Source organism: Echinops telfairi, unplaced genomic scaffold (genome assembly GCF_000313985.2).
Source record: "Echinops telfairi isolate 266 unplaced genomic scaffold, ASM31398v2 ScPeMD7_7468;HRSCAF=8506_0, whole genome shotgun sequence".
Taxonomy (NCBI): domain Eukaryota; kingdom Metazoa; phylum Chordata; class Mammalia; order Afrosoricida; family Tenrecidae; genus Echinops; species Echinops telfairi.
The window spans coordinates 42456730-42469074 of NW_022111369.1; the positions used below are offsets into that span (position 1 = coordinate 42456730).

The 12345-nt window shown below is 34.8% G+C and overlaps 1 protein-coding gene across 1 annotated transcript in view; it reads left to right on the forward strand.

The window, feature by feature from the left end:
- CNOT6L (CCR4-NOT transcription complex subunit 6 like) overlaps positions 1–12076 on the forward strand; it is a 61183-nt gene extending 49107 nt beyond the window's left edge. Inside the window, exons 9-11 of the mRNA XM_004703216.3 lie at positions 641–868; positions 2939–3141; positions 8194–12076. Coding sequence (XP_004703273.1) covers positions 641–868; positions 2939–3141; positions 8194–8406 — 644 coding nt within the window. The 3' untranslated portion in view covers positions 8407–12076. The remainder of the gene's footprint in view (positions 1–640; positions 869–2938; positions 3142–8193) is intronic.
- The last annotated feature ends 269 nt before the right edge of the window (positions 12077–12345 follow it).

Genomic DNA, 12345 nt, shown 5'->3' on the forward strand with positions numbered 1-12345 from the left:
GAAAAATTGTTGTCATTAAATTGTACATGTGGAAACTGTTAAATGAGTATGGTCCGCTGTGTATATTTTCACCAAAAATAAAATATAGCCACTCCTTGCTTAGTGATATAGTTAACTTTCAAAGACCAGGATATTACTCGAGAATTGGCTTTATGTGAAAAATGAAGGTTGATCATATTATATCACAAAATGGAGGATAAGTACATCATCATCTAATTGCCAAACCACTCAGGTTCAGCACCCAGCCATATTGACATACTCTTAACTATCACAGCCAGCATTACTTTGTCTTTGTACCCAGGTGTTTTTTTCCTTTACTGTTAGACATATGTTAATGCACAAAATAGTTAGTAGGTTTTTACAATGGTTATAGATATGACATGCTGAATTATAAAATAGTCGGTAAGTGAAGATTAAATGTAAATATTAAAACAAAAACAAAACAACTAATGTAGAGGAGTATTTCTCACCAGGATCTCAGTACATACTTCAGCCTTTAAGAAGTACTTTGTTAAATAAATGTAAATTCATGGAAAAGAATAAAGATGGGACTGTGAACCTTTGGGGGAAGAAATCCATTCTACTTTTCTTGGCACCTAAAGTGTAACTGTATCCTCCTCTTTCTAATGTTTAAACTTAGGTATGAAGCCTATTCATGCTGCAGACAAACAGCTGCTTATCGTGGCAAATGCCCACATGCATTGGGACCCAGAGTATTCTGATGTGAAACTTATCCAGACCATGATGTTTGTCTCAGAGGTTAAGAACATTCTGGAAAAAGCCTCTAGTAGGCCTGGCAGTCCAACTGCAGATCCTAATTCCATCCCGCTGGTGCTATGTGCGGATCTTAACTCATTGCCAGATTCAGGTATTTATAATATTTTCTCTTTGCTTTTAGTTAGTGAGTCAGCTAAATCATAACTTTTAAGTATTGGATTTCTCTTCTGAATTAAAGAATGTATTAGAATTATAGGGATGGGAATTGGAGTAATTTCAAGGAGTTTTAAAAGAAGTTTTGTCTAAGTTGTGGACAGGGTTAAAGGAAACCAACAACGAAATATGAAATATTCTGCAGTAGAAGAGCTAGGGGCCCTTTATTACTTCTATGCCTAGGAGCTGTGTCTCTGAATTGTGGGATGTAGACCACTCTTGGCAAGCCGGCAAAATCTCCAGTGAGTGCTGTCATTGACCAAACCCAACTGGGAGATTAAGTCACTAGAAGGAAGCTGGAAGGCAGATTTGTAGTCGATATGGGACAAGCAGAAAATACTCAGCACAGGTGATTTCTAGTTTAATGACATTAGTACTTTTAAGTGAATTCACAAAAAATAATTGAATCTTGATATTAGATGCAAGGCGTGATTACAAGTCTCCTAGGATTTCACACTTAACTACTTTTGCCCTCATTTATATAACTTTTGAACCCACTGTTGTCTAGTTGATTCTGACTCATAGAATCATAGGATTCCCTGTAGAAAATAATAAACTCATCTATCAGATGTTCAAGGCAGTAATCTTTATGGAAACAGATGGCCACATCTGTGCGGAGTAGCTGTGGAGTACTGGGTTTGAATTACCAGTCTTTTGGTAAGTAGGTGAGAGCTTTAACTTATGCTCCACCAGTGCTCCTCTTGTGTCACGTAAAACTTTTAAAAACATCAAATGTAAAGCATTTGAAAGTTTTCTTTTTTTCTGTTGCAAGGCATAGTCTAAATTTTGTATATTATCACTTAAGCTTTTAAAGTGTAATTAAAATAATAAATATAAGCCAACTCTGATGTTGACAATAGGAATATTTATAAAAGTTAAAAATATCCTTTCCTTTTCCTCTGTAGCAAATATATGCTGAAATTATCCTTTACAAATGTCTGTCTTCATCTCTGACACAGCCTAGTTGGCACTTTAACCATATTCTCTTTTCGTAAGATTTTGAGATTTTTTTCTCCCTGAGTTTAATTGTCCTCAACTATAAGAAGTTTTTCTCCTATCTCATATGATCTGTTTAAGCATATTTGGCACTACAGCATAGAGTTGACTCTACAGCTAGACCCTCAAGACTGGATCTTGATTCTGTCACTTTCTAACTATGCATCTGTGATAAAATTCCTCACTTGTAATAAGGACACAATAGCCGTATTCATCTTATAGAGTTGTTTGTGAAGTTTGTTTCTAAAGCACATTAGAGCATGCCAGACATAGTATTGTAGATACTAGATAAATGATAGTGCCTTCTGACCCATTCACAATAGTGGGGATGACTAATTTCCCACATGACTAATCATAATAAATGTTGTGACACTTTCCCCCTTGTTTGTTTATTCAATGAAAGCAGTGAACTTAAAAACAAACAAAAAAAACTTGTTCTGTCGTCTTTAGACAGAGCTAATATTTTTGTTCAATTGGAATACTTTTATGGTGTAATGTTCTTTCTGGTGTCTGAAGTGAAATCTTATTCAGGTTCAAAATAATGATGTTGCTTAGCTTATACTAAAGTTGAGATTTTAAAGATAGAAAACCTATATTTGTTATAACTGATTTTTAAAATGTATGCTATATTTTACACATTCCCAAAGTTGATTGACAGCTTATTACAGGGAAGTGTAGTGACTTGGAACAATATTCTAAACATATTTAAAACTAAAGACTTACCTGGTGAATGCCACCCTATGTCCAGTAAATTACCTGTAACCTGAAGAACCATTAAAAAAATGGAGAAAATTCTTGTGTGATCTTGACACTTTAAAATAGGCAAATAACTTCCCTCCTATTAGGTTGAACCATATAAAGTTGCTGAGATTCCATTGTTTTTAACAAGAAATAAAAGTTTATTTGACTCAGCTTATTAAAACCATCTGATCCAGTTCCTGACAATGGTTCTTAGGCTTTTATAAGGACTCAATGCTTAATGGTAGTATTCCTTTCTTCTTTACTTCACTAGGTGTTGTAGAATACTTAAGCAATGGAGGAGTAGCTGACAACCATAAAGACTTCAAGGAACTAAGGTATAATGAATGTCTTATGAACTTCAGCTGCAATGGAAAGAATGGAAGCTCAGAAGGGAGAATCACACATGGCTTCCAACTTAAGAGCGCCTATGAAACTAACTTGATGCCTTACACCAATTACACCTTTGATTTTAAAGTGAGTGGCAGCCTCGGGGCTGATGTAGAAATTATTTGAAATATAAGTATGGGATAAGAAAAGTAAAAATGTTTCATTTTTATTTACATAATCAGGAATTTTTAGATTCTCAAAACATTAAGTTTAAGTATGGACCTAAGCATAAGGAAGTTTGTTGGACTTTGTGATTATTGTTGTTTTGTTGGGAATTCTTTTTGAACACCTGTTTGCATAATTTCAATAACAGTGACAATAGTAAAAACATCTAAAATGCTTACTGTATATGCCAAGTACTATTCAAAGCATTTTATGCATATCAGTATAGTAAATCCTTACCTGTCCATACCACTTCTAACTTTCAATGGGGACCCAAATATGGCTAGCTTTACTTTGAATGTTTGTAGTATTCCTTCAACATTTTTCTTATGAAAATGTTTCCACTGATCTCATTTATCTTTATTTATCTTTATTTTTGTCCAGGTTTCTTTTGTGGATGGGTCTAGAGAGGGTTATATATGAGATCCAATTATTTATTTAATTTAATTTATCTTTCTATCTATCTATTTATTTATTTATTTATAAGGCTTCACATTTATAGAAACATTTTACATTTTACAATATACATACCTTTACCTTAAATATGTATTTTAGGTTCTTTTTAAAAAAATAGTTAAGTCATTTTATAGGGGGCTTGTACAACTCATCACAATCCACACATACATCCATTGTGTCAAGCACTTTTGTATATTTGTTTCCCTCATCATTCTCAAAACATTTTCTGCGTTGTCTAATAACTTAACTTCTAGAATTCTTCATTAGTAAAATTCAAGTCCTGAATTTTTTCTTGAGATTTTTCAGCTGAGAAATGCTAGGCATGTTCGTCTTTCTTGATTTTTTAACTCCAAGTTTTTGTACATTTCATTATAGTTCTGTTTACTTTGTCTTCTTGAGCTGCCCTTTGACATTTTCTTTTCAACTCTTTTACTTCATCATTTCTTCCATTTGCTTTAGCCACTCTATTTAAAAGAACGTTTTAAGAGTCTCTTCTGACATACATTTTGGTCTTTGCTGCTTTTTGTGTTTTTTAATGACCTTTGGTTTCTTCATGTATGATGTTCTTGATATGATCCCACCGCTCCCCTGGTACTTGGGTACTAGTGCTCAATGCTTTAAATCTGCTCCTTGGAGATGGTCTTTAAATTCAGGTGGACTATGCTCCAGGACAGTTTGGCTCTTGTGGAATTTTCTTCAGCTTTAACTTGAACTGGCATGAGAGCAATTGATGATCTGATTTTCCACAATTGGCCTCTGGCCTTGTTCTGATTAATGATAGGGAGTGTCTCTCCTCTCTTCACAAATACAATGAATTTGTCCTGTGTCTTCCGTCCATGCGTATAGTTGCCATTTATGTTTCATAAAAGGTATTTGCAATTTGTAAATTACAGGTCTTGCAAAATTCCAAAATGTGATCGCTAACTTTGTTTCTGTCATTAATGCCATATCTTCTGATCACACTGATCCTTCCAATCATCAGTAATTAGCAGTGCATGTTGATTATGTGTTTGTTAAATTTCAGACTGTAGAAGTTAATGAAAAACTTAAATTTATTTTTGGTATTAATAGTTGATGCATAAATTTGAATAATAATTAAGTGATCTTTCTTGTAGGTGTATGAATATATCCTATCACTGTCAGCGCTGTATTTCAGGATAAATCTTGAAATATTCTTTTAACAATTAATATGACACTATTCTTCTTCAATTGTATTTCTGGTGTAGTAGACCATGTAATGATTGTCTGGTTCAAAATAGCCAACATTAGTTCATTTCAGCTCATTAATGCCTAGGATATTGATCGTCAAACATTCCATTACATTTTTGACAACTTCTGGTTTTCCTTGATTCAAAGTTCATGCATTCCGTGAACCTATTATAATGAAGTGCTTACAGCTATTTCTTCCCATTTTGAGTCATGCTAAAAGATATAAAATTCTACTGCTGTTGAATCAATTCAGACCCATAGCGACCTTATATAGGATTTTTAAGACTGAAAATACACTGTTTTTAAGACTCTACACATAGTAACCTGACCTTGCAGCCCACTCACTGACATGTTGGTTTTGACTCCTAGCAGACTTGTACAGGGTTTCTTACCCTTGGGTTAGATGTCTAATGCTTATCAGTCAGTGCCACCAAAGTTCTTCTAAATTGTACCAGTGGATATTTTAAATTATGTTTATTTGGGCCCAAGAGTAAGATAGAGATGTAGAAGAAGCTAGTATTTAGAACTGAGGGATAAAGAGTTGGGAGAATTACTCCTTTCCTTATGTTACTTGTGGACCAGGTTAAGTTGGATAATCAGATTAAATCAAATTATTCAAAATTTTTCCTACTTCTCCTTAAAGGGGTGTGCCTGAATCATTTAATAAAAGCGGACAGACGACTTTTCCTTTCTCTCTCACATGATCAGATTTGTATTATGATTTTCTTACATTGTTTTAGAAAACAAAGTTTAGCATAAAGCTAGTTGGTGTCAGTTTTCATTGTGTCTTTACTGTTTTCTCATATAGCTCGATACACTTCCTAATGATTGTCTTTATTAATATAAAATTGTCATTTCTATATTACCATACTTTTAAAACGAAAATGCTTGAATTAAAAAGGTTAAGAAACAATCGCCCATATCCTTCTATATGAATATGATAAAAGAGGCCTTCATCAAAGCACACCAGCCCGTGTGTCACGAGGTGTCGATGGGATTAGGGATCAGGCATCAAAGACCCAGAACACAAAATCACATCATTGTGAATAAGGAGGAGTGTGGAGTGGAGACCCAAAGCCCATCTGTAGACAATTGGACATCTGCTTACCAGAAGGGTCACAAGGACGAGATGAACCAGTCAGGGTGCAGTATAGCATTGCTGAAATGTACAACTTTCCTCTAGTTCTTTAATGCTTTTTCCTCCCTTCCCCCTCTCCCCTACTATCATGATCCCAATTCTACTTTATAAATCTGACACTAGACTAGAGCGTGGACATGGGTACACATAAGAGCTGGAAACACAGGGAACCCAGGACAGATTAAACCTTTCAGGACTGATATTGAGAGTAGCGATACCAGGAGGGTAAGGGGAATATGGGAGGAGAAAGTGAGAACCAATTAAAATGATCTATGTATAACCTCCTTCCAGGGGGATGGACAACAGAAAAGTGGGTGAAGGGAGACATTGGTCAGTATAAGGCATGAAAAAATAATAATAATTTATAAATTATCAAGGGTTCATGAAGTAGGGTGGGGAAGGGGAAGGAGGGAAAAAATGAGGAGTGATACTAAGGGCTGAAGTAGAAAAAATGGTGTGAAAATGATGATGGCAACAAATCTACAAAGGTGCTTGACACAATGGATGGATGGATTGTGATAAGAGTTGTATGAGCCCCCAATAAAATTATTTTTGAAAAAGAGGGCTTCTCCACAAATGCTTATGTGCAAATAATGGGCAAGTTCACAGAACTTGCTAAATAAAGAATTTGAGAACAGCCCTTACTATGTGGGCATTTTAAACCAGAAAAATAGATGCCTTTCAATTATTACATTTTAATTTCTGGAGTATTTAACATCTTTCTTTGGGACCTCTATTTGAAAAGCGTTTTATAATTCTAGCAGCTGATGTGCATGGTGACAATTTCAGAAATTGAATAGATATAGGAGTGTTATTTAGCATAAGTTATTGAGAATATTTTGTTTGTGTTATGTTGAAGCAAAGGGTAAGTCATCTGACCTCATTCACTTCTTCAAAAGTGTTACTGCAAAAATAGGCATTAGCTAAAATGAAACCTTATGATCATATCATTTCTTGAGTATTAAAACTATTGGATGGAATTTATTATATTTTAATTATAAATAGATACTTCTAGAATGTGGAAATATTACTTCATACTCTTGATTTGGAGAGGAATTAACCCAAATTAACCAAATTGCCATCAGGTTGATCCTTATTCATTAGTGATCCTATACAGTATAGGAGTTCCAACACTGTAAATATTTATGACAGCAGAAAACCTCATTTTTCTCATGAGGAACAATGGGTAGATTTCAACCACCAACCTTGTGGTTAGCAGTATTTTACTTTTCTTTCCATATATACCTGAGACAATGGTACATAAAAGTACACTGGTTTTGAGACTTACTAGTCACACAGGATCATCAAACTCTGAGAGATACATCTGATATTTATGAGTCCCTACTGAATGCTTTTTGCTAAAGTGTCCAGAATTTACAGTATCAGTGAAAGTTAATACTCTGAACTGAAAACCAGCCAATAGAACAATCTCATATATGGTTTTTTTATACGAATTTAGCAAGTCTGAGAAGTTGAACAGGGATTAGCACATCTGAAGACATGGCTTACCATGACTTGTATCAGACACTTTCATATATCTTTATACACAAATAATTGGAACAATTCTTATTTACAATTCTACTTATATAACTTGTTATACCTTTTTATTAAGAATATAAATATCTCACTCGCTGCCACTGAGTCAGTTCTGACTCATAGCGACCTTATAGTACAGGATAGAATTGCCTGGGGTTTCTGAGAGCATAACTCCCACAAGGGAGTAGAAAGCGTCATCTTTCTCCATGGTTTTGAACTGCTCATCTTGCAGTTAACAGCCCAACACATAACCACTGTGACACCAGGGCTCCTACAGATGTTTATATAGTCTTATTTTTAATGTATTGTAACTGAGTAGTATAATTTTCATCATACTTACATTGATTTCACTACAGCAGGTCAGTTCTGAGGATGCTTCAATACAGTGTGATGTACTTGACTTCTCAATGTGTCATTTATGCATGAATGCAGGGCTTGGGGTGGGATGCTTTCTATAGAGTCACCTTTATTTCAAGTTATATGAAGGCTTGAGTCCTTTATGATAAATTATTAAGTTAGATTACTTAGATAATTGGCTTTTAAAAATTGTTTTTAAAAAATGTATTTTGAATTGGTTCTTTATTCTAAAGTGTATATTTTTTCTTTCTTTCCCAATTCCAACCCCAATCTCTTTCTAGGGTGTGATTGACTACATTTTCTATTCCAAGACTCATATGAACGTGCTTGGTGTCCTGGGGCCTTTAGATCCTCAATGGCTGGTTGAGAACAACATCACTGGGTGTCCACACCCACACATCCCTTCAGACCACTTCTCACTGTTAACACAACTTGAACTCCACCCTCCACTCCTGCCTCTTGTCAATGGTGTTCATCTGCCTAATAGGAGGTAGTGGAGTACTGCCCCTCCAAGACGGGGATCTGTTGCTATGGACCTGTACAGTTGTAAATCAGAGTCTGTAGGAGTGAAGTATGGCCATCCTTAAAGCTGCTGCTTCAGGTTCCTTTCATTATGTGTTTGCTCTACGATTTTGTGCATTTTTTGTGCATATTGGTATCATTTGGCACTAGGGTTGGAACCAAAGTATTACTCTTTTCCAAATTTTTAATTTACCATGTTTTTAAATTAGTCCTTTTTCATAATATGAGTCCACATTCTTAACTGATAAAATGCCAGTTAGAGATCCAACAACAGTGTATTTGTTTTTCCAAAACTGATATTTTCTTTGGGATGGGTTCACATGAGCTAACCATTTTTGTAAAAGGCAATTTAAAAAAAATTTATAAAGTTTTAAAGTGATTGATGTCATGCTTTTCAGTGAAAACTGCCTTGAACTTCTGTTTTCCTGTGTTACATTATTTTTGTGTTCCCAATTATTTGCACATTAAGAAAGCACTTAAATTTGTCCCATCTGTGTATAAACATGATATAGCCTCTAGCCATAATAAGAAAAAGTGAGAAAATAAAGATGGTTGCACAATATGCTTTCATAATCAAGCATTTAACAGCACATAACAGCTTGTCGGGTAAACACTTTTCTGCTCTTACTAGTTTTGTTTTTGAGGAAGTGCTCTGGGTTTTTGGCTCCCTGTCAAGTTGGTTATAACTTGATTAGAAATATATATTCTAAGCCTGTCTCTCCCAGTTGTTTATGGGAAACAGAAAGTAATTTGTACTGCCACACATTTTGAAAACGGAGTTTGATTTGTTTAAGATGACCCCCAAATTAATGTCCGGTATTTTCTGACCCAATTCACCTTTCTTTCTGGTTTGGCTGGAAGAACTGATAGCGTGTGCTCTGTATCATTTCTACTGTTACAGTCAAATGTTAAGTAATCTGAATAGGAAGGCCCTGATTATAGTTTTCGGAGGGGAAAGCCATACAAATATTTTAAGTGTTTCTCAAATAGGTTGGTGACTGTTGGTCTTTAGGGTGACAATGGACGGGATTGAGGGAAGAGAACAGTGTAGTGGAAAGCCTTGGACAATTTTTCCTGACTCTAGATGCCAAATGGCCCATCATATGCTTTTTTAACCTTTGTTTCCATTGTCTGTCAGGGTTGAATTAAGAAGCTACTGGTTTATTCCCACTGTTGATGCTGTAGATAATGCTTTTTTTTTTTTTTTTGCCCAGAAGGGCCCATTTGAAAAATCTGTGACATCAAGAAGATGTAAATGCAGCATCACTTTCTGGGGGGAATTGGTTGGCTGCTTGATGTTAGTTATGGCACAGTAACAGGAAAAGGTTGTGTCTGTGTTTTTAAGTTTTTCTTTATTCTGCTTTTTTGCTGCTATAAGAGTTTTCTGAAATTATATTTTAAACTTTTCATGCACTTTACTGTTTCTAGTCTCAAAATGTGATATTTTTAATAAACAAGAAGTTTTTCATTATGTGAATGAAATTTTAAAAGAAAATAGCCTATATTTGTGTCTCACTAATATATAAAGTACAGGTCAAATTTAAATTATTTAATTAGTTTTAAATATATACAATTTGTCTCCTCTTTCAAACCTGACATCTTAAGCTGTTTTATTAGATTTAAATGATGATGTGTTTCCTTTGGTCATTTTATAACTAATTTCTTCCACAGTAAATTAATCAGGCTACATAAGATAATATTTCCCTAAAGGATAATTTTAGTGGGACTAGGGTTGTGGGATGATGTAATCACATATGAGATTATATCAGAAGGGTAAAGAAATTTAAAGCCTAAATCAATCCCCCTTTAAAAAGTGCCTAGTGATAGAGGCGTGGTTTGTCATCTTTTAAAATTGGAATGCCGTTACAGTTGAATGAAGTTTGATGTAAATAAAATTTTCTTTTAAAAATGTTAACTGAAGTAATGAAATAAAAAGAAAACAACCCTTAAGATGACAGATTTTCCTCAGTGTGCAGGTATCCCTTATTATATACCTCAAGCATTCAACATCTAGCCATGCAAATTGATTACCTGAAGCATAGTACTGGAAAGTAGAATAGCATGAAAAACTTAATTTTGTGGACATTACCTTTTTTTGTAATCAGCTACTGTATGTTCTTGTTTTAAATCTTTCATTTTGGGTGGACTTTCTGCTCTGGAGGTATATGCACTAACGAAACATTTTCCTTTCATATGCGCATGTTAATTAGCAATGTGAGCAATATTTCATACCATACTTCACTCCCAATATTTTTTGAGATGTTTGTATAAAATGGAATTTAAAGTTCACTTATGATTGTATATGAACCACAGAGGAGCCCATTTATTAATAAAAGCTTTTTTAATAGTTAAATGTAGAGGGAAAAAATAAAAAAAAATTGGGAAACATTGTAAACAGCTTAAGTTTATTTTGTGTATGATCGAGGCACTCTGTTGCAGAAGGTGTGTACTTGGGTTCTCTCTGCTTCCAAATGCACTCTTTCAAACCATTCATTATCCTGTGTATTTTTAACGTGGTTTTAGTCAATGTTGGTGTAGTAGCTTTGTTGACGTAGGTAATTTTACTGTGCTTTGGGTGGCGCACAGCCCTGGGGCACGGTAGCCCAGATTTCATGTGCACGTTTCTCTGTAGCCCACTGCTCAAGATCACCTTGTTCCCCTTGTAAAAGGAGTGGTATCTGTTTTGAGCTGCCAATTCAGATGATCAGAAATGCTGCTCTCCTCAGTATTGTCTGTACAATGCATGCCATTTGGAACTTTGGCAGTGAGAAGCCAAAAGGAAGAGGTAAATGACAGAAGGGTGTATATTCAGTGAAAGTAAAATACATGGTCATTTACTTCTTAGTTCTCAGAATATGTTAATAAGCTTTATGCAATGGGGCTGCTGTGTATTTTATCTAAAGGTAAAGGAAATTTGGACATTTGTAGATTGTGATATATATTTTTAATTATTACATATGATTTCTGGTATTTCTCTACAAACTGGAGTGTTCTTTAAATTTATTACAGCAGTGTTGTTTGAGGAAGAGAAAACAGCACTGTTTGCCATTGCAATCCCTGTACAAGTGCATGTCAAGTCACCCACTCTCTCAGGCATCAGTATCCGCCTCATAGCTTTACACAATTGTGATGGAGAACATTGCAGCATCCTCAGGACTGACATCTGGGAAAGGCTCAAATCCACTTACTGCTCCTTGCTTGTCGACTTGTTTTAAAATATTGTGCCTGGTGTCAACTTTTAAGCAACAGCACTGCCTAAAAGCAAGCAGAGAACAGAATCCCAGCACCATTCTATAGGTAACTTTTTAGAATTCAGATAAAATAAATCTGTTCAAGATTTATGATGTTTTATGTAAAAAAGATTTTGTACAATGTAGCTGAATATTTTTGTTTCCTTTCTTTGATGTAAGGCGTGTGAACGTTTGAATCACATGTGAAAGTCAGGTTTGGCACAATGGGTTCTGAGACCAGCTTTTCCCCCCTCCCATTTGCCTTGCTTCCTAGCTTTTTCTTTTCAAATTACTTTTCTGATACTTATAGGCCAATATTTAATTTTACTAATATGCATCCCGTGTGACCGTATTAAAGAAGCCACTGTGTTTTAGTGTTGTAGTTTGCAGAAATACAAAGCTTTGTTTCTTACTTGTCTTCTTATTTTGTATTTAAAGTTATCTATAAGTCACAGAGAAGCAAAGGGGAAAGTTGAAAGATCTAAGGCTCATATCACTTGATTCAGTTCTGGAATTGAGGGATGGTGCATCCAAACTGGAACAAAGGCAACATTGTGTTTCACTTTATAAAGTTACAGCTACCAAGTAATAGAAATGAAAAAGTAAATTTGTATTTGCATTTTAAGGAGTTTCTAAAAATCATTAATGCCATCAGTACTTTCAGTATCAAATAGCAAAAAG